General features: G+C 40.2%; 1 protein-coding gene across 21 annotated transcripts in view; it reads left to right on the top strand.

The window, feature by feature from the left end:
* Nucleotides 1-22,740, top strand: part of MOB3B (MOB kinase activator 3B) — a 91,283-nt gene extending 68,543 nt beyond the window's left edge. For 15 of the 21 annotated variants that reach the window (XM_058424125.1, XM_058424123.1, XM_040090529.2 and 12 more), the window contains 3 exons: nt 4,814-5,016; nt 16,727-16,801; nt 17,220-21,742. In XM_058424125.1, the coding sequence (XP_058280108.1) occupies nt 4,814-5,016; nt 16,727-16,801; nt 17,220-17,249 (308 nt within the window). In that variant the 3' untranslated portion in view covers nt 17,250-21,742. Of the gene's footprint in view, nt 1-4,813; nt 5,017-16,726; nt 16,802-17,219 lie in introns of all 21 variants that reach the window. The other 6 variants (XM_040090536.2, XM_040090535.2, XM_058424126.1 and 3 more) reach the window with 4 other exon arrangements.
* Nucleotides 22,741-24,481: the final 1,741 nt, after the last annotated feature.

Here is a 24,481-nt window from a genome sequence, read left to right as displayed (position 1 = left end):
TTTTCTCTAGCTCCTCAGCATTGTCTTTTTGTGACCTTATGCCTTCTGATTCTTGCCTAGAAAAAATCAGGCAACAAAGACTAGATGTATAATGACTTTTCTTCTGTTTCCTCTCTCACGTGTGCAATTGACCTACTCCATGGACTTTGTGATGCATGTTGAAGTAAGAAGATTCAAGATTTTTATGTCTAATGAAATAAGCTGTTTGCCTGGGGCATTCATCTCAGACCTTTAGTTACCCTCTTTTATCCCCACCTAATTTCTTTAACTTTTGATCTCTCTTTTTTAATCCTTTTTTTTTTTTTTTTTTTTTTTTTAATCATGCAAAGAACAATTTTTGTATCCGCAGGATTTAAATTAGGACCTTTAACATGATACTAAAACATCTGTGTTTTAAACCAGCAGACCATTATCTTACTGGTAATCACTGTGCAAGATGCATATATTTCCATGTGATTGTGACCAGCTTTTTGAGCAGATAGGAGTGGTAATTGTGCCTTTGGAGGGGGAGTCATGAGAGGAAGGCCATGACACTCTGCAGGTATGCAGGTGGGTTGTGGAAAGATATAAGACGAAAGATCCATGTCATTAATCACTTTCCTAGCACTGTGCTGTATGTCTGTTTGATGATGGATAGATTAGATCTGGATCCTCACAGCAGATCACCTGACAGCAAATTAAGAAAATACAAGGAATGAAGTTGATAGCCACAGACAATCATGGGTATATGGCTGATTTTAAAAAGAAAGGGAAAATCCCTCTATTTTCTGATGACTTAAGAAAAACCTTATCGCTTTCTTAAGACCTTCAGAAATGCATTGGGCTAGTTGAGTTTTGTAAGTTGTAGAGAGCCCTGCTTTATGTGAGAAGTAGCCTTTCCAGCAAGTCAACAGAAACAAAAAATCAAAAGGAGTATACGGAGATTGGAGCACAGAGGAAACAATGTGGTTTTTCTACTGTGCTGCTGTGGTGCACAAATAGATAGGGCGCTTTAAAGGCTTTATATGTCCATGAAGGCCAACAAGGAGAACCTCACCAGCAGGACTTTATTGTAAAAAGAAACACAGAATTGTAGTTGGGTGACTCTGTTAAGCGGCACCGAGCTGTCCATCTGCTGGCCTGACAGACAGTCATGAGGGGCATTTTGCCCTCCAGGAGCTGGGTTCCATGGTGTTGTCAAGAGAGTAACCTCACCTGTCGTAGACCACCACCCTCATTATTTCTTCATATGGGTACAAATGTTGCTACAAGCCAAAAAATAGGGATCAAGGAAGACTATAGAGTCCTGGCTAAGCAGGTGAAAAACATCCCAAATCATCCCCATGCCCAAGCTGTCTCCTCATCTGTCCTCCCTTTTAGAGAAATCAGGACAGCCAGAGGCAGACGCATTGTGCAGATCAGTGTCTGGCTTCATGGCTGGTGCCATCAAGAAGGTTTTGACTTTTATAACAGTGGGTTGTGTTTTTATGATTTTAAGCCTGTTATGGGGGAAGGGGATCCCCCTGGCTAAAACAGGCAAGAGAATCATTGGCAGCAGGCTGGCCAGTTTGTTGAGATGGGCTTTAAACTGAAGAACTTGGCCATGATCTCGTTGCAGTTACTGAGACATGGTGAGATCACACACATGACTGAAATATTGCCATGAATGGATATGATGGGAATCTGCTTTTTAGCAAGGACAGGTCAGAGAGGTGTAGAGTTGCTCTTTATGTGAGGGAGTATCAAGCTCTACCCAGCTGAGATTTTATGGGTAAGAATCAAGAGACAGACACAATTTGGGTAGCACTCTTGTGGGTGTTCACCGTAAGCTACATGATCAGAAGGAGAAATTGATGAGAAGTTGATGAGTTCTGTGAGCCGTTAGAAATAACCTTGTGGTCACAGGCTCTGTGCTCCTGGGAAACTCCAAGCACCTCATCCTACATATGAATCAAGGCTGCCATTTCACTCATTTAGAAATACTTCTTTCAGAAAGAATTAGCTAGCTCAAAAATTTCAGTAACAACTTTGTCTTTTAATAACAATAACTGAGCAGTCTAGTTTGGTGGCTTTACGTTCTGTCTCTTTTCAGTATCACATTGCAGATAGTAATACATTCAGTCTTTTAACTAGGTTAGAAAGGGAAGGTGATAAGGCCAGGCTCTCTAGAGATGAGCCTGAGGGTGGCATGCCAGAGTTAGTGCAGCACAGCTGATGTGCACCTACACCAATTCACATGGATAACAAACAGGAGGAGCTGGAAACCATTGTGCAGCAGGAAAGCGATGAGGTGTTTTCCATCACTGAAACTTGGTGGAATGAATTCCATGAGTGGAGTGCTGCAGTGGAAATCTATAAACTCTTCAGAAGGGATAGGCAAAGCAGCAGAAGGTGATTAGTGACCTGCTATGCCATTTAGACACAAGTCTGGCACTTGATGGGATTCACCCCATAGTAATGAGGGAACTGCGAGAATAATTTGCCAAACCCCTTTCAATCATCTACCAGCAGTCCTGGTTAACTGGAGGAGTTCCAGCTGACTGGAGGTGGGGACTGTGCCTGCAGTGAGACGTCAAAAGGAAATGGTCTTAAACTGAGACAGGAGAGATTCAGATTAGTAATTGGGGGGGGGGGGGGGGGGGGGGGGGGGGGAAAAAAAAAAGCTGCCAAGTGATCAGGCACTGAAATAGGTTGGCTGGGGTAGGTGATGGAGTTGCCATCCCTGGAAGTGTTCAGGAGGCATCTGGGTCTGGTGTAGTGGTGTGGTTTAGTGCTTAGGGACTACAAGTCATTGTTCTGGGTGGACAGTTGGACTGGATGATCTTGTTGATCTCTTCCAACTTTGATGATTCTAAGGCAAAGACTACTATGTCTGAGATGAAGGACAGAGAACGGGCTTCTTAACAAATCAAATGATCTAAATATAAGTTAGTCCAGACCCAAGAGACACTTGTAATTACTCTGTTCTCTGGCAGATTTATTTATAGCTGTAGAGTTGCAATGGGAACAAAACATTAGGCCAAATTCTGACCTCAGACTATGAATCTAGAATAATTTTCTTCAGTTTTGATGGCAGTACTTGGTGTTCATTCAGTTGTAATTGAGGTCAGAATCTGTTCTCTTTTATCTAATTTTGAATACAAAGAGCAGCAGGGTGTATGTTCAAAATAGGGCTGCAAGCATCTCAATGTGCACATTTGTACCTTGAGGCCGACCAAAATTCAAAGCTCTTCTGTGTGCCAGGGGCAGACAGACAGACTGACAGGCTTTCCAAGGCTGAGGAGTGTAGGTAGCTCACTACACAGTTGTCAGTTGCTTTCAGTGATACTAGGAGATGCTTTTTAACTCTTTAGGACACTGTGTCTGTTTGTAAATCAGTTTTGCCAGAATGGGAAAGAAATCAGAGAGCCACTACCAATTCTGCTGTGCCCAAATGATATATTTGTGATAGCAGCAATGTTTCACAGCAAGTGAAGCTACACAATTGGTCTGCAACCTTGATTCACGTGATGAGCAGGGGAAACACTGCAAGTTTATTGTGAATCCTAGGCTGTTCTGTACCAGCTATATATATTTTTTTTTAAAATCTATTGTTTACATGTTCTCAAGTTCACTGTGTAATTCATCTAAAAAACTGTCAGATGAAAGTGCTGTCTTGCAGCAGAAACAGCACTCTGTGGCTTTTGCACTTACTGCCTGTAACTGTGAAGTGGGAACATGACCTGAAGAGAAGGTAAAGGATTTGTCAGCTTGCTTTATTCGGATTGTTTTAGTCAGTTAATACAGAAGTAGGAATGTCTTCATTACAGCAACATTCTTCAATAACAATTATGTGTCAACCCTTGGAAGGTGAAACTAATTATTCTCTGTTTTGGAACGTATATGTTCTGGAATACAAAATACAGTGCTTTCAACAATTCATCTCTCAGTTCAGCAAACCAGCTTGCAGTGAAAAGTACCAGTTTTTTCCTGTGCTGGTTTTGCATTTTATTGATTTTTAGTGAAAAGGGAAGAAGAGAGTGATTGCCTCTGAGAAGCTGTCAGCAGCTTCTTTCATGCCTGAGAGGGCCAATCAGTGACTAGTTTTGAATACTGACACCTTGATAAACCACTAGAAAGCTGAAAACGCCTCTGTGAAAGCACATGTCTTTAATGGAGTGCAGTTCTGAAGAAATATTTCATGCCCCATTATTGATGCCTGAAAGTTTATTAGCAAATTGTGCTTTTGCAAGTGCTTTGGGGTCTCCAGGTATAAAGCAGTGTAACTTGAAAAGTTTAAAAAGGAGCATTCTTGTATCTCTTCAAGAGATTTTCTATTAAAGGAGCAGTCAGATTGGTACATGCAACTGGGAGGAAGTTGAAAGCAAAAGAGTACTTCTGTCAGTTATTTCAAATTTGTTATTAAAATTGATGCTGTGAAATGCCACCGTTGAGTAACATGTGCAGGAAGTGTGTTACTTCTAAGAAGTGCTCTGTATGTATCACTTTGGGGAACAGTTATCACATGATGCAAATCAATTGATGTTAATAGTTCAGTGTGCCGTGAAAATCACCTTTCTGAATGTTACAGTGCTGAATGTATTAATTAAATTAAACATTTGGAAAAAAATAACTTGTTCCTGTCAGTTTTGATCCATTAAAATTGTTTAAGTATTTGGCTATCTTGGGTGCTAGCTGTCAAATAGATGCATGCATAAAGTGATCTTCTGGGTTGGAAAGGAGGCCTACGAAGCCATAACCTAGTTTGCAGTTACAATCTCACACTTGGCTGTAAAGCTTTTGTCTTGGGAGGATGAGAGAATGGTTGTGACAACCTTGCCTTCTCTATTCACAGGTGTTCCCTTTCCAAAGAACTTTCTCCAGATCTGCAAGAAGATACTCTGTCGGCTTTTTCGGGTGTTTGTTCATGTCTACATCCATCACTTTGACCGTATTATCCTCATGGGGGCTGAGGCCCATGTCAACACCTGTTATAAGCATTTTTATTATTTTGTGACAGAGCTCAACCTCATAGACCGCAAAGAATTAGAGCCTTTGGTAAGTGTGGGGTCTAAGCAAAAGCTCTAGGAAATTCTCCTCCGCCCTTCACCAAGGACATTCTCATCCTTGTTGCAGTGCATTTCCTTTAGGATCAAGGTCTGTCATTCCACACAGATGCTTTAAAGTGATGAACTTTTCCTCTCTGCATAGACCCGTTCCTCTGCTGCAGTACTTGTGAAATCCTCAGTAGGCTCTGTAGAAAGAGGAAATTGCAACATATGTTGTATGAAAAAATATTACGGTGGAAAATCCTGGCATTTGAATATAGAAGTTCATTTGTCTTCTGCTTCTTCCTGTACTATATAATTAGTATATAATTTTATCCTGTCCGTTTTCACTGGTCAGTAACGGCATGGCAGTAAGTCATAGCAGTCACTTAAATGCATGTAAAGGGAGCAGTTATCTATATAAAGGTGAATTGTGAGGTTATTTAAGTCTTTAAGTATGTGTTTGTGAAGGTATTGAGTGTGTTGAATCCAGAGAACAGTCTGAATATAAGTGAAATAGATGAAGTGAGACAGGGGCTCAGATAATTAGCAGTGCAACAAAACCAGACACTTCCTTGTGAACTGAAATAGATTAAAATTAAAATCATTGTTTCCAGAAGCAAGGGCCCAGAAATGGAAACATTTTTGCTGTTGCTTGCAAATGCAAACTAAAAAAATATAAGCAGAGAAGGAAAAGTAAGGAACAATTCAGAAAGCAGTTCAAATCCTCACTGTGGGTGTTAGTTAGCTTTTAAAAAGGGATCAGGGAGATGTTTCTCCATAGGTCAGGGTTTGGAATATACTGTATCATACAGCCTGTTAGGAAGTGCTGGAATCACTGTGGGTGTCTTTTTGTTTGGTGTTTTTTTTTGTGGGTGGTTTGGTGTTTTGTTTTTTTTTTTTTCCCCCACAGAATCACAGGACAGCTGAGGTGTTGGCTGGCAGCTGTGGATATCATGTAGTCCAAACCCTGTGTTACCAGAAGGAGTACCCAGGGCCACATCATGTTTTAGGTATTTCACATAAAGGCACATTGCAAGGCTGTGTGTAGCACAGTTGATAAGAAACAATTCCGAAAGTGTGGCAAAGTGATGTTTGCCTGTGTTTCTGCAGGAATTGGAGGTGTTTGCAGATGTGGTTTCTTGTATATACTTACACTGATCACAGAAGAGTCTGTGAAGTAAGACAAATGTATCATCTTGTTTTCAACAGTTTGCAAGACCCACTGGAAGACACTTCATTTGGCCTGTTTTGATTAAGCTGAAATGTATCTATGCTTTTTTTCTGCATAGAAGAATTGAACATGCTATATAAATATGTCCTAAGGGGTAGAAGGCAGCCCTGCTAAAGAGAGGTTTTTCTGCCGTACTAGTGGTGCTAAATTATCCTGTAGCTATTAAATAGTTGAATAGTAAGCAAGATACAAATTAGAATATCTTAGAAATAGTAGCAGAGGTGATCTCTTAAATGTATTACAAGAGCTTAGAATACAGAGGGGACAAAAATGGTTTAATGCTTCAGTTAGTGGGTATCAATACCCCTGCACAAAGCTGATTCATGAAGATTTGAAGACACATGAAGAAGGGCCACCAGAGTGGTGCAGGAGGTTACTCAAATCCAGCACCAGAGCAAGATGGGAATGTGCTCCAATTGGTGTGAGCTGTCCTTTAGTATTCCTCCCTTCACAAAGTTATTCTTGTATGATTATTAACTTTGCTGGGATTCACCATCTTCCAAATAAATGCTTCACCCACTTCACTCTTCCTGTCCTTGACTTGGGTGGGTGGCAGCAGTGTGGAAATGCAGAGAGAAAAGAAAAAAAAAACAAAAACAACAACAACAACACAAAACAAAACAAAAAAAAACCAACCACACTGTCTTGGTTTTGAAAAGACAGGTGTCTGCTAAGGAGAGGCAGGCCTCTCTAGGAAATGAGGAATTCAAATCCTTCCCTCCGTGTTATTATAATTTGGAAGATTAAAATAAAACTTTTTCATTCAGAGCTATGGGGAAAAGGAATAACAGTCCTTTACTAGTAAATATAACAGGACAGACAAAAAACAACAGCAATTATAACAATTGTAGAACAGAACCAAGAACCCCGAGGGCAAACGGTGGAGGCTCCGGCGCTGATGGCTGGAAGCCGGGCACGGTGGACTGTCCTCCGCAGGCACGGGGTGTCCTCGGCAGGCAGAGGTGGCAGTGCCGGAGAAGCCGCAGCGGCGGGACCCGGGATCACCCAAAATCCAGCAGGACAGCGAAGAAGAACTCCGAATTCCTGGATACTCCAACAGATGATAGAATCCCAGGACCAGACTTCTCCGTTACCCGTGGACTCCAGCAGCCAGCTGTGGCCCGATCGGTGCTCCCCGCGGAAGAAAAGAGCCGCGAGATCCCCCCACCCTCAGCTCTCTCCGGGAGCTTTTCTCCCTCCCCCAAAACTAAGTTATCAGTTCTTTTGTCCAGGTTAAGAACTCAGCACTTAGTCTCCTAGCAACTTGGGAGGGGGAAAAATTCTACAGGAAACTTAACCCTCAACACACACCTACCATGCCTGTATTTTTCTCTTCATTCGAGCAAGGAGAAGGGAGAGAATTGCCAAACAAAGCAGGGATTACAAATACTCTTGATTTTTATGTGGTAGTTGAGGACAACCTGTGGACTGCCAGATTTACCATGACAGGAAATGAGCCTGCATTATTTCCCTTAATTAGAAAATGGGCCAAGAGGTGATTAAATAACATGCTTTAATAAATGGGAAGACAACTGATTTATCAACATAACTTAAGGAAGAGAGAATAATTGGGGAGGTTGACAGTAAATGAATCATAATATTAGTCTGCAAGACTTATGGTCTATGTTTAAAATAGATTTTTATCAGACTTTTGCAACCCAGTGCAGCAGTTATAAAATCAGATAAGCAAATAATTCAAACAGGGTTCTTTCTCCCATCTGGGAGTTGCATAACTTGTCCTTTCTGCAGTCAAAGAGGTGATTGTAGTTTAAAATGCTATCAGCAAGTTAATTTGACAGATTCTTGAGTCTTTTATAGAGTTATTTTATATGGGGACAAAAGAGGAAACTGAAATAGTCAGTGACCCCACAGAGGGTCCTGAGGAAAAGCCACATGTCCAGTTGGTTAATTTAGAGAAAAAGAAGATGTCCGAAAGCATATGATTTCTGCAGCAACAGACTGACAAGGCAGCACCATCAGAGCTCTCGGAAGACCTTTAAAGTATGCCTCCAGGGGAAGCTATGGGGAAACATAATTAGCTGTAATATGTGTTGTTTTGTGCCATCTCCCTGTGTGGCTAGCTTTATTTCCCACTCTCAGTAGTTCACCTTAATTCACTTCTGAGCCTCTTCTGATGGCCGAAACACCATAGGCATGGGGGTGCCTATTACCTCCATCCCATCTTCATCCTTTGAAGATCACAGCTTGTCAAAATTCAAACACAGCATCTTTACACAATACTTTTTTAGTGAGAGTCTTTACGCATCTGCCTCAGCACATAAATTTGTTGTTCGAACATTAGCATAGCTATGGCAAGTATAGCCCCTCTACTTGCTTCCTGTGATCCATTTTCTCTGACAATGTATTCTACAGTATGTAGGACTTAAGAACTATACCATATAACTTTATAAGCACATCATGTGCAAAACAGTTTTGGCTTATGGAATTTACTAATTTATTGCCAGTTAACAAAACTTTTGATTACTGATCTATGTACTGAGGAGAAAAAAGATAATTAAACAAAATAGTTGGCAAAGAAATATCTTTCTTCCCCGGGTTCTAATTCAGTAAAAGACTTCTCCTTGCTTGCAGGTCTCCACTCACCTTGAGTTTGCTAGGTTACATTCAGATACTCCTAATCCCTTTGGTGAAGTGAGAAGCAATGCAGGAGACGGAGGAGGGTGTCTGTTGCTTCTTACTTGTGTCCCTCCACCCCGGTATGGTTTTTACTGTGGGACACAGTCCCTCCACAGTGTCCCTGCTCTGGTGTGCACCCATGACACACTGTCCCTTCAGGCTGTGTCTGCTCTGGCACATGGCCCTTCCTTCCAAGAATATGTCTCTAATCACATTCCAACAGTGCCATTTGTGTTCTCCTCTTAACAGCTGCTGCTTTCTTAAATATCTGTGAGCAGAGGCACCATGTGCTTCTCTACCAGAAATTTGGTACGTGGTGGGTTTATTGCAGTGGTTTTGAGGGCAGATGGAAGTAGCTGGCTGGTACAGGACAGTACCTGATCTCCTGCCACCATAACCCACCCTGCTAGTCCCCTGCCACCAAAACCCTTCCAGTAAGGTCCAGTACAAAGCAACCTCTTCTAAGTCATATGTGATCTGTTGGTTTAAAGACTTACTTTCCTGTTTCCAATTTTGTTTTAGGGTTTTTGCCTGTGTCTGGGTGATAGTGTCTCTTCACCAGTCTTCTTATGTGAAATATTAAAAATACTTAGTATTCGACAAAAATCTTGTGAGCCTGAATTTAACAGTGTTTGCAAAGTACTCTGGTGCCACAAAATAAGAGTTGTACGAAGAGAAGAGCTTGCTCCTAGTTTTACCTCCTGCCTTCAGCAGCAAACTGGATCCTTGCCACATCCAAAAGAAATGGAAAAACCAAAACTTTCTGTGTTCTTTAACTTCATGTTTGCTGATTTGCTTTGCTGTTGCTCTAGGAGTTACACTGGTCGAAATGGGAAGTAAGCAAGCTTTTAAGTACCTGGTCTGCTATCGGCTGATGGGTCCATCTGTCAGAGGAGGAGAGGAGCATCTTCAGCCATCGGCTTGCCAAGCTGTTGAGGAGGCCTTTAAACAAAAGGTGCTAGTGGGAGGGGAACCTCAGACCAGCCCACTCCTACTAGTTTGATAGTGGGGCAAATCATTTAGTTTCCCAGCAGATTCCTAAATAATGAAACTATTGATGGTAGTGAAATTTTCTTCTGAGGTCGCGGGCAATAGACAGCAGAAAATAGTAATCTGCTTTGCTTATTCTCAGATTGTTTTTTTGGTGTTTTTTTGTTTGTTTGTGTTTTGTTTTTTATAAATCACATCCTAAGAAAACATTGAGCTTTTTTTCAAATTTTTATAAACATTTTCATAAGAACAGAAAGTAATAGTTAGATTTGAATGACAAAAAGTAGAGGATATTTATGTATCCTTCAGTGCACAGTGTTTATGTGCGTTGTTCTGCTTACTTTTGAAATGTTGGTTTCATTTAGATGCAGAGACTATCAACCACAGTAGCAACTGGCTAGAATTGGGACTGGAAGTGGTGACCATCAGTAGAGCTGGTGTATAAAAATGGTGAAGCTGGCAATTGCCTCAATGAGGATGGACTTCATCTGCAGGATAAACAAGGACATTAGGATTTTCTTGCCTCATTATTCTTGCCTCAAGCTTCCATTGGCTATATAGCATGATTGGTTTCTGAAAACATTTTCATCTGAAATTTGGAGCCGCTTAAAGGCAATTATGACATGGAAGTCAAAATACCAAATCAAGAAGTCTCTGTTTTCACACCAGTTCTGCCAAGTCTCCTGTCAAAGATGGGCCAATTAGCAGTACTGTAGTTATATAGTGACTTCCATGGTTTTGGTTTTTCCAGGGTTACAGACCTCATAAATATCAGCCCCGGGCTCTATAACTCTTGTCACTCTACCTGTACATGAGGCCAAAGTAGCTACTGGTAGACATCTAATTTATGTCTTTTCACTAAATTATTAGCAGCTTTGCTGCATCTTTGTCCATACCACAAAAAAATGTTTGATCATCAGGCAATTCATTGCCAGAAATGCCATAGATGTAGTAAAAATACTATAAACATAACACTTCTGGCACTAGCTTCATTCAGTACTCATAGTGGAAAACTCAGCTGTTTCAAGTTTAGTAAAACATGGCAGAGTACTGGCATTTTAGCACAGGCATGCTCAGATTAAGCACCGCTGAGTGAAGCAGGATGATTACAAGAGTTTTTTAATGCAAACAAAATTTTCAAGCAAATATTTTAAAAGAAAAGTATTCTTTTTTAATTGTCTGAATTTTTTTCCAAAATACTGCTTTGTCTGATTATTCTTTTTTATGTTTATGGCGAAAATTAGAATTTGTACTTTTCCAGTCCATATTCTTTGTATATCCACTTCTAAGCTTCATGAAAGCAGTGAAGGTATGCACAAATCAGTAGAGTCTGAAATAAAATTATTTGCTAGTCAGCAGAGGAGAGTTTGAGCTCAAGAGTACAAGAGAACTAATTTCATTATAGTTGCCATGTTCTTCTTGTCACTATCCTTTATAGCTATCCAGTTTTACTTTTATACTGATGCACATTGCCATCAAAGTACAGCCCTTCAGATCGTTTCAAGGTGTCCTGTGTTATTGTGTGTCCAGAGGAGGGCAGCGAAGCTGGTGAGGGGCTTGGAGCACAAGCCATATGAAGAACGACTGAGGGAGCTGGGGTTGTTTAGCCTGGAGAAAAGGAGACTCAGAGGGGACCTTATCACTCTCTACAACTCCCTGAAGGGTGGCTGTGGTCAGCTGGGGGTTGGTCTCTTTCTTCAGGCAACAACAGACAGAACAAGAGGACACTGTCTCAAGCTGTGACAAGGGAGATATAGGCTGGATATTAGGAAAAAGTTTTTCACTGAAAGAGTGATAAAGTACTGGAATGGCTTGCCCAGGGAGGTGGTGGAGTCACCATCCCTAGATGTGTTTAAAAAAAGACTGGATGTGGCACTTGGTGTCATGGTCTAATTGAGGTATTAGAGATGGGTGGGACTCGATAATCTTGAAGGTCTCTTCCAATCTAAGAAATTCTGTGATTCTGTGATAGCACTTATAAGAAGCAAGACAACAGTAATACTGAGACATTGTTTAAGGATACATCCAGCTGTTTATTCTTCCAGACTTCACAGTGTGTTGTGTGTGCTGCCTGTTGTGTGTGGATGGCTTAAGCTTTGGGCAGGGAACATTTAACGTTTAGTCTTGTTCAGACTTGTTCAGTCACTGCTGCCAGCTAGAAATCAGAGTATTTTTTTCTTTCAGAAAAGCGAAAAAGCAACCAACCAACCGAAAAACCCAAACAACCTAGCATTTCCTGCCCCCAGTCCAGTTACGGTGTTAATACCCAACAGGATTTTCTTTACACTGTACATGCAGTGAGAATTTCTCAAAAAATAGATCTGATCACTAACTAAAGAAGAAACAAGTTATAGGTAAATGCAGTTTTTTCTGTGTCCTGCAGGAAATTAGAAAGAAATTAAGAATTTGAGGACTTAACTTAAGATAGAATTCTATCTTAACAGAAGATAGAATTCTCAACTCTGATGCTCGAAGAAAGTGGCGCCTTAAGATCCACTGCCATGCTGGATTTTCTGAATTTCTGGCACACGTTTTCAGTGACTGTTTCTATGGCATTGGCTGCTTTGCTTGCACTGTACTCAAGGCAGAAGGACTTTGTAGTGAGATTTTGGTAAACTTAAAAAAATGTGTATGATTTCCTTTCTTTAGCACTTAACAGCTCCCTTCAGCAGTCTGCTATAAGGCAATTGTGAAGACAGTATTAAGAAATTTCAGAAAAACTACTTTACTTAACTAAAAGTCTGTGTTTTCTTAATTTGAACAGTACTTGTTGAGTAACTCTATTAGTTTATTGAGTGTTGGATTGGACTGTAACTATTATCTATAAACCCTCAAGAACCAGAAACTGAGAAACAGCAAGCCCACTTTTTCTAATTGTCAAATAAAAAAAAAGATCTCATGTCCATGGACTTAGAAGTTCTGCAAAAGAAAAAGGAAAGGAGGAAAGATGTATTTATTGTCCCATTTAATTAGATCTGTTGGTGTATAAAATAATTTATGCAAAATGCCTACTATATGCAACAACATTGTAGTTCATAGTAGAGAACTAACATGTCCCCTCATAAATGTTATGCAAAATTTTATGCTAAGGATACTTGTAGTGTTTGCTTATTCATTCTGCATTACTTCAGTGTGAAAATCAACACATTTCAAGTCCATTTAATAGAGTAAGGTAATGCTAAACCCAACTTCTATTTTATTGTTACAGAAGACAAAAACATGCAGAAGGTGAAAATGCCTTCTTGGAATATGACTATTTTAAACAAGTCAGTCATCCAAATACATTTTCTTTGTATCTAGCTGGGTCTAACTCTACTCACAGGTGTATTTGGCAGGGTAATTACCTGATCCTGTTCCTGCTTGCAGTCAGTTGATAAAATACCTTTGTCATCTGTTGTAATGCCTTAATTTGGTTTATATTGTGTTTCATCAGATTTGTAATGTTTTTTCTCTGTATCACGTGGTTTGTCCCTGCTCGGCTGCGCCCATCCTCCCACACTGGAATGTAACCCAACTCTGTTCCACTCCCACCTTGTCCCTGACTGGGCAGTGGCTTGTCCCTGCCTCTGGGCCCGTCACCCTGGGGAAAAAGCCCCGGGATGGGCGGAGCCTAGCGCGCTCTGGCACCAGTGAGCCACTGGGAAAGAGCTCCAGCCAGGCAGGGCAGGACTCGAGAATAAAGCTGTTATATCTCACCTGGTGAGAGAGAGCAGGCTCTTTCCTTTTGCCATCGGTGGTCATCTGGTCACATAAAGAAACAACCCAGTCATCAGTGATAAGGGGTTACATTTGCAGACAGGAGTATTATGTGTCCTGCAAACATCACCAAACAAATTCAGGAGGAACCAAACAGCCTGTCTTTAGCTTCAGAATAACTACCCTGAAGCCAAAGAGATTGTCTGAGAGATTAATTTAATGCTGTGCATCACTATAGTTGAGACTCATTCAAGTGGAAGACTTTGTGAAACCTAATAAAGGAAATACCTGAACGATCAATATACCCACTAGACAGAAACTACCAGTTGTGTTGGGTTGGTTTGTTGTTTTTTTTTTTTTTCAGTCAGGATACAGAGAAAGAGGCAATGGAAGAATTAGAGGAATTGTTTTCACTAACTTTGGAGAGAACAATTTCTAAATTAATATTTGGGGCATGTTTATAACTAAAACTTCTATTAAAAAAAAGGAGGTTTGTATATGACTTTACCGCTACAATTCTGTTGTCAGCTTCCTATCCTCATCAATCAGCTGTCTGAATACAGATTAGTTGTGCAGCACAGGATCATAGACCTCATGCTCTTGTAAACAGCTTCTTATCAGGATACAAAGTGCTTTGTCCACATGTTAATAATTTGCTAACTATTGAGAGGTTTGTGAAGAGAGCAGCAAGAAGAAGCTGCAGATGTCATAGCCATTTGTGCTCTGATGAACAGATCTTTCTCTTCTTATCTGCTTATTCTGCAGTTGAGATTTGAACTACGAAAATTCTGTGAACGGGCTACATTGGTGCATCAGTGGGCCTCTCTGTGTGCATATAGGATTCCATGTGGCTGTGGCTTGCTTTTCTGTCCATGAGGGTAGGGAGGAGAAAGGTGTATCCCAGTGATGCTTGTGTTTGCTCAGCAGAGCCTTCTAGTCATGAACCTCAGATCAGGTTGGATTGAACTGTTAGGGGTCCATTAACTGCAAGGCCTGTTTGTGTATTGCCTTTCTGCCCAGCAATGTGTATTGCTTCACAGAATGATTGGATAGATTCTAAGTTCCTTACTGTGAGACTATGGTTAATGCTGGGCAATGGGGTTTTCGTTTTTTTTGAGGGGTTTTGTGGTTTGGTGTTTGTTTTTTTTTGTTGTTTTTGGTTGTGTTGTTTGTGGGTTTTTGTTGTTGTTGTTTTGAGGGGGGTTTTGTTTGGTTGGGGGGAGGCTTGTGCTTTTTGTTGTTGGTGTTTGGGTTGGGGTTTTTTGGGTTTTTTGTTTGGTTTGGTTTGTTTCTTTTTTTGTTTTTGTTGCAGTATTTGGAGATATCAGTGGCACTCTTTGTAGTCAGTAAGCTTGGCAAATGGATTTGGCATGGTACCCGCTGCTGATGTATCCTTGCTCTTGGCCACTTGGTCAGGTTTTCCATGCTGATCGGTGCCTCCAGGCAAGGTGTCCCTGCCTGTGAGCAGGTAATGGTGTGTGCTGGCTTGAAGGCAAACCAGCAAGAGACTCCAAGTCAGAAAAAACAATTTAATAGGAGAGGAAAAAAAAAAAGTAAAATAAAATAAAAACACATGCAATGGTACAAAAGATCACTGACAGAGTCAGAATACAACCTGAAACCGTGGTGGTGGCAGTCCAGATGAAGTGGTCTTGTTGAAGCAGTGTTCTTGCAGAAAGGTCTGGTAGCTCTTGTCCTCTGGGAATCCAGGGGTAAAGCTGCCTGTGCTGTTCCAAGGCCCAGATTATATCCAGGTGGGAATGCTTGGCTCCTCCCCCTGGGCGGAGCATCTCACAATGGACTGATATCATTTTATCAGTTTTGTAATGGGTCCTTGATTGCCTATTAAACAGAGATAGCTCCGGGGGAGAGTTATCTATGAGTCATGCAGGACGGCATTGATGGGCCATTAACAGAAGATAGTCTGGAGGGAGGGGGCACGGGAAACAGTGGTGCACAACTTAGTTTCAACATTTCATGTAGATGGTGATAGAATACATACTTTGGGCACATTTTACATTGTAACCTAGGACATGGTGTTTCTCTGTCCACTTGTTTGCTGACACACTTGTATATACATTTTAAAACCTCACTGTGTTTAAAAAGTTGTTAAAGGGTTAAAACAAGATGTTTCTACATCATGCTTAGGCTTGCTAACTGGCAGCAGGAGGATCTGAGGAGCTGTCAAGCCATGCTTTGCTTCAGTTTGGAGAACTGCAAGTGAGGATGGGACCCAGGCGCTGAAGGAGGATTTGAGTCTTTAAAACAACACTGGCTTTTTAGTGAAGTCATTATCGCACTTATTATTTTTTCTGATGTTCTTATAGAATGCCATTATTTATACTATTTATGTTTTTTCACTTAATCTACTTTCTCATCAGCTTTTGAGCAGGAGGGGCTTCTGGCTTGTACTATATACTGGTACAAAGGGGATGTTTGTTTGAAGGGCTTTTGCCTGTGTTTTGCAGCTATGTATTATACTCCACATAAGCATAGAAACACAATTTTCTTAGAAGAACATAATTCTTTATGGGAAACTCATTCTTCTTGTAATCCATTCAAATGCAGTCAATATCTTACCACAGGTAAATTTGTCATCTTAAAAGAGATTTCCTCAGCTACTCCTGGCTATGTTGCATTTTTTTTCCATTCTTCTCCTGCTGCATTTAAAGGTGAATTGAGGTAGTAAAATTAAATAGCTACGTGTAGATTTATGTGCTGTGAATGTATATGAAATTTATGTTGGAGCATTATGGAGGGGAGAGGACCATTCTTCAAATAATAAATATTTATTACCTTTTTAAATATTTCTTTTTTACCTTCATCTGTGAATTCAAGTTGGTACTCCCTGAAAAATATTCAGGAATGTGTCCTTCCATGAAATCACAAATACTAACAAAACAGATATATTCCTGATGCTTACAGAGTGGCTTGTTAGCATTAATTCCAGAGAGTAAGTAAGTACTTTAATGACTTGATAATGAATAGCAAATGTTTTTCTTCATGTTCCTTAGTTCTGTGTTAAGGTCTCCTCACTTACTGATCTTGGCCATATTCAGCACATAGAATGGGTCTAGAAAGGGGCAGCCAGTTACCAAAGAATTTGTATCAGAGTGCTTGTAAATCAGATCAAATAAAATCCTATTTGCATCCCAAACCCCAGTTCCTAATGGAGTCCGTGAATGGTCCAAACCCACATCCTAGAGATGAATGTCACAGCTCTGGTCAAGTCCTCAAGGTATGTGTTCCTGTGCCCTTTATGCCTGTGGGTACGCAGAAATAACTAGGTGGAGAAGGTGCATCTAGGACTCTGTTGGCTGCAGGTTCAATGAGAATGATTTTGATTCCTTTTCCTTACATTAAATTAAAAGGTTTCTAGCATTTGTAGTTGATTTATTTCTTTGGACAGGGAGATGTAGCACCATTTACCTGACATGGCTAGGGATTTATTAGGTTATTAAAGCGGTCAGAAGTGACCAAATGCTGTATTTTACTTGCCAGTTATGTTCATTGTCCTTGAAAGAGACAGAGAGGGGCAGAAACATGGTGCCATATAAAACCACATGAATTTGCAGAGTTGCAGATATATAACAGTGAAGAATCCTGTGCACACTTATCACAAATGCCATTGTTTATTTCCCCTTCTTGTTTTACAGAAAGAGATGACAACCAGGATTTGTCACTAAAAACTACCCACTGAAGACAAGCAAAGTCCAAGAACATGACTTCATACTGCAAAGTTCAAGAAGATGACACGTCTCATGGACTGAGCCTGCTTGTTAATCCCTGAAAGCGGGAAAGTTGGGAGCCACAGTTACTGTCACAAATGCTTCTCTCCAGTGTCAATGTTGTTAACCCTAGATATGCTGCTAGGAACCTTATCTGAGCAACATGGATTATTGAGAAAAAGAAGAATCATATCCGTTCTAGGTCCTTTGTCAGGGATAAGAACCTCTTCATCCACAGGACAATAGCAGACAGTGCCCCTGCTGCTAAAGCTTTACCGAAATTCAGGTCCCTGGGCTGACCTCCAGACTAGTTGTTTTGAAATGAAATCTGCAATCTTGCTTTCTTTTGTTTCTTGGGAGGTGCTTTCTTTCCTAACTGCAACAGACTATTAAGAGGTTCTGGAATCAAAGAAGGCTTCGTCTTTAATGCCCCCACCCCACTCCAGGCTGCACAAGGCTTGGCCCACCGTCCCAAATTCTAGCAAGCCTTGTGTTTCCAAGAAGACAGCCATGACTTTCAGCTGAGCAGGCAGTTTATGCTTCATTATGACCCATAATTAAATTACAATGGGGGTGTTTCTGATCTCAACTACATGAACAGGGATCCAGATATAGCTCTGCAGTGCTGAGGTATTTTCCTTGAATTCATGCTGTAACTGACAGCAAATGTTCACAGTATCTCTATATTACATAAAAAATAACAGCTACAGTCATCATTTTCCTGAAGCACCCTATGAAGTACGCCAATCTATTGTGTAATTTTAATTTCATATCCTTCTGTCCGCTTTGGAAAAGGATCCTTCTCGATCACTCTAAAATTTTATCTTTTCAGAGAAAAATAAATTTAATTTGTGTAACTTGGGAAGAAGATACAGTAAAGATGAGTAGTAAAATAGGTTAGTGCAGGAGGGACTAATTGAAGGTCTCTGTTGCCACTAAACTGTGCCCAGCAATGTGACTTGCTTATACACTGGGCTAACACAATTTTTTTTTTTCCAGAACCAAGTTAATTAACACATGTATGGACAGTGTGGAAGGATCCATTGCAGCAAATCAAGTCTTCTACGCCATATATGCCTTGAGGAGGCTTTCTTCTGGGAAAAAAAAGAAAAAAACAAAAACAAAACAAAAACAAACAAACAAACAAACACCCGGAAAAATTAAAGTGATACTTATCAGGGGTATCACTAGAGAAATACTTCTGAATAAATGGGAATCAAGTGGAACACATCTATATATTCTGTGCCTTGTAATGAATTTTGCACACTTGTGTTATTGTGAAAAGTTACTTTTCCTGAGTAAGTGCTGAACCCTGTTGCTGCCTTCTTGAGTAAGTTTAGGTATGTTTATGTCTTCTGAGACAGAATCAGAAGAAATTCTCATGGAGCATCCAGTGATTGGAATATTTGAAATAGAGGGGTAGAAGATAAAAGAGTAACAGCAAATATTTTCTAGCTTAATGTTGTAGCACATTCTGATTTATTTGCCTGTGTGCTTAAATCAGGGCTTGTAAAATTCTTGCTTGGAAAAAGTGCTTTGGTCTGTGAACATTTGGTATATCTATGATGAGGGCTTTTCTGCATCTCTAGAACTACACAAGCAGCATTATCCTTTGCTTTCAAGGGGATGGACCTGAGTTTTTCTACCTCCTTTGGTAGTCTTTGCAATCAGGTTAATTCTTTGGGGATTGGAATGCACACACAGATGATTTCTGTTCTCCTGGCACTTCTGCAGGATGTTACTAGCTTCTGGAATTCATTGCCGCAGCTGCTCCTGAGCTGACCTTATTTTGAAGATGAAAAATATAACTTCTTTGGGGTGGTTTATGTAGCTGGCAACTGCCTGGAATTACAACTTCAATTATAAAGGGTTTCTTAAACTTCTCCAAAGAACCTGGCCTGTGGCACTGTTTGAGATGAAGCTGTAGCTGGTGCAGTGCACTTGAATTCCACTGCCACCGTAGGCACTTGCCATGTGGTGTTCTCAGTCTGGGCAACATTGTATTTGAAAGATCAACATAAAGATGCAAAGGTGTGGAATTTAGTGCAAAAAGATCAAAGTCACTACACAAATTGAAAAACATGGGTTGTATGCATAATTTAGTTGGCATTTTATTACACTACTTAGCATATGCTGTTTTGAGACTATTCACTGCAGCTCAGTCTGAAGACAAGGCAGAATTTTTTCTCAGTTACCTTTTTGTGAATGCATAAATTTTTTGAATGCAAAACTTATCAGTTGGAGTGTTTTCCTTTACTTTTAAACTGCTTTTTTTGCCACAAACCCCTATGTTTCATTTTCTGGTATGGCACTCTGTATGAGACAAAAAAGTGAAATGCAGAGTTGGACCCTAGAGGATTTGTGTTTGGCCTGGCCAAAATCCTTACAATTGCAAAAATCCATTATTACGCAGGAGATGAACCAGCTGCAAAGGAGAGAAAAGTGTACTTGTTTTGGTTGCATATTCTGCTAGGAAGAACATGGAGTTTCCTTTCTTCACTCGACAAGGTGTGGCCTTCTGCTGAGAATCTCCCAACGGGGATTCTTGCTTTTGCAGCACAGCTGTTGAGCCACCACTTGGCCATCACGTACCATGGGCTGTTTTTCCTGTTCCACTCCATGGTAGCTGATAAGCAAATACAAATGTTTGGAGTATGGCATCACTATATAAAAGTATCATTTTACCCCTTCCCATAGAGAGAGAAAGGCAGCTTCTTCTTGAATCTTGTGATCAAGGATTCCAACATCATCAGTAATTTGCTCAGGGCCACTAACAGACAGAATTGTGCTTTGCTTGTTAATGATTTTTTCTGATCTCAGTATTACGTATGTTCCTAATAATGTCAGCATTCCATATTGTTCTGGGATTGGGAAAGGTGGGGGAGGAAAGGAAGAGAAGAGTTTATTCTTTGGATTTTTGTGGTTTTTAAATCACTTTTCTAGTTCTTCAATCAGGTTTTGTTTTTCTTAGTAGGTTTAAGTTTTTTCCCGATACCTTTAAAGATGCTGTTGTGTTAAACTTCAGTGCACTTTATAGTGCCTTTATAGAGCAATAATTTCAACTGACTGAAACAGCTTTTCTCTGAAGTATTGAAAGATTGTGAAAGGTTCCTATGACACCAAACTTTACTTCAGTTGTTAAAGACTTAAGAAGTTTCATTCATTGTCTCTGTAATAAGAGATTTTGTAATGAACTTCCATTTTGTGTGAACAGAGATTAGTGACAACTGTAATATGAAACAAATCTGAACATAACATCCCTTAGGTTTCATGAACAATGGAGTCCCAGGACCTTTTGAAGGGTTTTTTTTACCAATTCACAACAGCAAAATTAATTATTTCTATCAGATTTGAAAGAACATGCGGACTTATGAAACTTACTATTATTCTCCAAGAACTCAAGCTCTAAAGCAGCAAAATCTACATTGGGCAAGTTACTTGATTCTCCTGATGAATGGATTAAGAACAAGGCAGGGAAAGGGGAGGAAAACAGATAAATGTAACTCTTAAGGGACCTGCAGACAGTTTAAGATGTGCAGAGACTTAATGGGTGAACATTGGCCCCAGCAATCACAAATTCCTTGTCTGTGGAAAGGATGCAGAGAATGATGGTTTTTTGTAGTTGGGAAGCCACTCTTGTCAAGTCTCTATTAACAGCAGACTAAAATATCTTGAGCACCTTCGGGTCAAATAAATTTCACATTTTGGAGCCCCCTCACAAAAAGCTACTCCTTCCTGTCACTTTTTACCTTCTGCATGTTCTTGAGGTTTCTCATTTCCTGTGTTGCAGGTCTCAGAGACAGCCTTCAGCCCTTCAGCATTTCTTTTGTTTCCCCAATGACAGTGCTGTTACAAAAAAGTAGCTTTTTTGCCTCCCTCTGTGTGTCCAGAGGAGTGACTTCTCACCTGTGCCCTCTGAAGAGAGACCATCAAGGGCTGGCTGTTTATCATCTCTTCAGAAGAAAAAAAACAAGAGAGCAGGAGGTACCTGCAGGAGCAGAAAAACATGAGTCACTGCAATGTAAAACAGACATATGATTGCTATAGTAAAGCATTCTCTATGGGCTTTAGAAAGGGAATAACACTGGGGCACCCCGTATAGACAAGTGGTCAGTATTTAGACATTTTTTCCTATATATTGGGAAAAAAAATTAATACAAGACATTTTTAATAATTATGGAGACTATCTCAAAAGCAAAGCAAGCCAAATCAGCACTAACAACCTGGTGATGGTGTACATTTAAATAAAAAGTTATCAAAGATGAATTTTTATGTGTCTTATGCTAAATAGAAGTGATTTCCAAGGTTTAGCCAAATATGTTAAAGCTCTTAAAGTAATTTCTGTTCTGTGTTTTAATAAGTTTTCCTGTTTTAAAGACAGATATAATTAATATATTAAAATTACAATATTTGTCTCCCAGGGAAAAAATAAATTACTTGTCCAGTTTTGATACGTGTGTCTGTGTATGTGCATGTGTGCTTTATATACTTATATGTGTGTGTGTGTTTGAGGATATGGATGTGGAAGCATCAGCACATGCACATGTCCACTCCCTGCTCTTTCCCATAAAATACATTGTTTTTTAATTTTGGTAATATTTAAGGGGAATGCTTCTTTCTAAGAAATAAGTGGTTTATTCCTTTTCTTCTCCATGCATCAGCCCTGTTTAGTGTGTTAATTTTTTTTTTAATGATGTCATGTTTGTCTCAGACTTTTTTTAGTTCTATATGTTATTAAATAATTGTTCAACTCTGTGGGAAGAAAGACCGATATTAACTGTTGTAGTCTTCAAAAGAAAAGTTTACTTTCCAAACCAATCATCATGGATGAAGCAATTAGATACAAATATAAATAAAATAAACATAACAATGCAGAAGTGTTGTTTAGTTATTTGGCATCTAACTCTTCAACAAGAAAAATGCATATGGTTTTCATACCACTGAGCAGAATTCCCTGGCAAGCTCCCTGAACTCAGAGGTGAGTGAGATCCATCACTGCCAATGCACCAGCTTCACAGTCCTCCTGTGACAGTGTGACACCAAGAAAAATTTACCAAATGCTAATGCCAGTTTTGCTAACACAAACTGGCCAGCAGCCGCTCACCAACACTGGGATCAGACAAAGCATGTGAGTAGTCATTCCTTAGCTAAGTTGGCCTGCTCGTTTTTGTCTGTCAAATATTTGAGCTTGGGTAACTCATGGGCTTCATGATGTCCTTTACCTGACTCCTGATGAGACACTCCAAAGAGTGTCCAGCAGTGATGGGTAAGTAGCACCAAGCCAGTTAAAGGCAAAGTTTTGTCTCCTAAAAACAAAACTCTTAAGAGCCTAGGTTAGAATCTGGCTGCCACAGAGAGAAAAGAGATCTAATAGGGCAGTAGAAATTATCTCCAGTATGCGGACTTGGGAGCTCAGTGCATTGTTCCCTGTCCTCATTCCTAAAGCACAGATAAGCATATATATATATGCCTAATTACATGTAAAATTACTGCACCTAATACGAGTCAGGTATGGAGCTGAAGGGGAGCATTAGAATGGCACTGAAGAGACAACGTGTCTTTGAAGAGATGGACACGACACACCGTGCAACGTATCAAAAGCTCTTTTATTTGCTGTATGTTCCCTTTTTATACATTTCTAAACAAATTGTATACAGAACATATTTCTAAACAAAATGTGTGCTTAAATTATTGGCTAATTAAAACAGCTCATCATGTTCATTAAAGCAATTAACATCAATATATTTGACAAGCATTAATAAAAAATCTAAAGGCACGTATTCATTTCTGTTTCTACAAAACTGCAAATATCCTTTTAATTGTCTTTGTTTTATAAGTTCCCATGCCAATGACCTTGTCTTTTTCCTTTCACGGGTATACACCAATCCTACCAGCTTCTTCTGCTAACTCAAGTCATTTGGCTCACAAATTCACTGTCAGCCCTCCCCCAAACAACGCAGTAGGAGAGCTGGACTTTCGATGTCTCTCTCTGGCACGGGGAGGATCTGAAGATTAGAGATGCTGGGACTAAAGGAGTAACTAGAAAATAGTTGCTGAGGGAAGCTTAGGAACTTGGCAAGCTGAAAGAAGCCCAAAGGTAAGGTTAGCATTAAGCTTTGTGGAGTAGCATGTGCATCTCTGTACACCAGAGGGCTATGCCACCATTCAGAGGGTGCTCAAAAACTCATAAAAAAATGCCAAGAGAAAGCTCAGGAAGTTGAATAAAGGGAAATGGAAAGTTCTGCTATTGAGAGGACCAGACTCAGCCTGTATATGTGTATATGCAGGAACCCCACAGCTGAAAAGAAGTTTGGCAAGGAAGGACCCGGGGCTGCAGTGGACACCAAGCTCACCACAACCCAATAATCTTCCCTCATTGTGATATATGTCCTAAAGTTAATTCATGTTAAAAAGATGTAAGATGTAATTCAACCCCTATAAATATAAGTTTTGTTTCTAATCCAGTATACCAAGAGTTAACTAAGACAAAAGCTGCACAGAGAGGAATTTCTTTTGCCAGAAAAGACACAGGAGGGACACAGGAAAACTATGATAGAAATTACCCAAAAAAGGGACACGGGGATACCTCTGCCAGGAATCGTTAAAGGGAGAACAAAGACAACGGAAAAGGGAGATGGAAGCCCGGAGAACCAGATGATTACATCAGATTGATATCTCATCCGTCTCCTCCTGAAATTAACATCTCCACGCCACACCTGGACACAATGATTAAAGGCATTGTCTTCTCGAGCAACTCTATTCAGAACCCCAGAACTGGAACATGAATGTCTAATGAGGCTGCCTCGGAAGAAGGAACCTCGGAGTCCCAAGTTTCTCTTAGCGATCCAGTGTATAAAAAGAGACTGCTCCAAGCCAGAAATGTGAACTTGGGGGGTGACATACTAGCTAAGTGTGTTGCCACATTCACCCAGCGCCGATCCTGGGCTTGACGCTGTCCTTTTAATTGTGGCTGTCCGAGACTGTCATTTTGTCTCTCAATAAAATTCCAAATTTTTGATTTATCGAACTTGGTGGATCGTATTTATTACACTCATGACAAATAGGTCAAAATAGCTTCCTGGACTGCATTAGGAAGAATGTTTCCAGCAACCAAAGGGCTAATCTCTCCTCTGTGATCAGTGCTGGTGAGACATGCCTGGATTGCTAAGTCCACTCCTGGGCACATCAAT

This window comes from Hirundo rustica, chromosome Z, assembly GCF_015227805.2.
Source record: "Hirundo rustica isolate bHirRus1 chromosome Z, bHirRus1.pri.v3, whole genome shotgun sequence".
In the NCBI taxonomy this organism is placed as follows: Eukaryota; Metazoa; Chordata; class Aves; order Passeriformes; family Hirundinidae; genus Hirundo; species Hirundo rustica.
The sequence above is the reverse complement of the archived record's forward strand: the minus strand, read 5'-3'. Positions and strand labels throughout refer to the sequence as shown.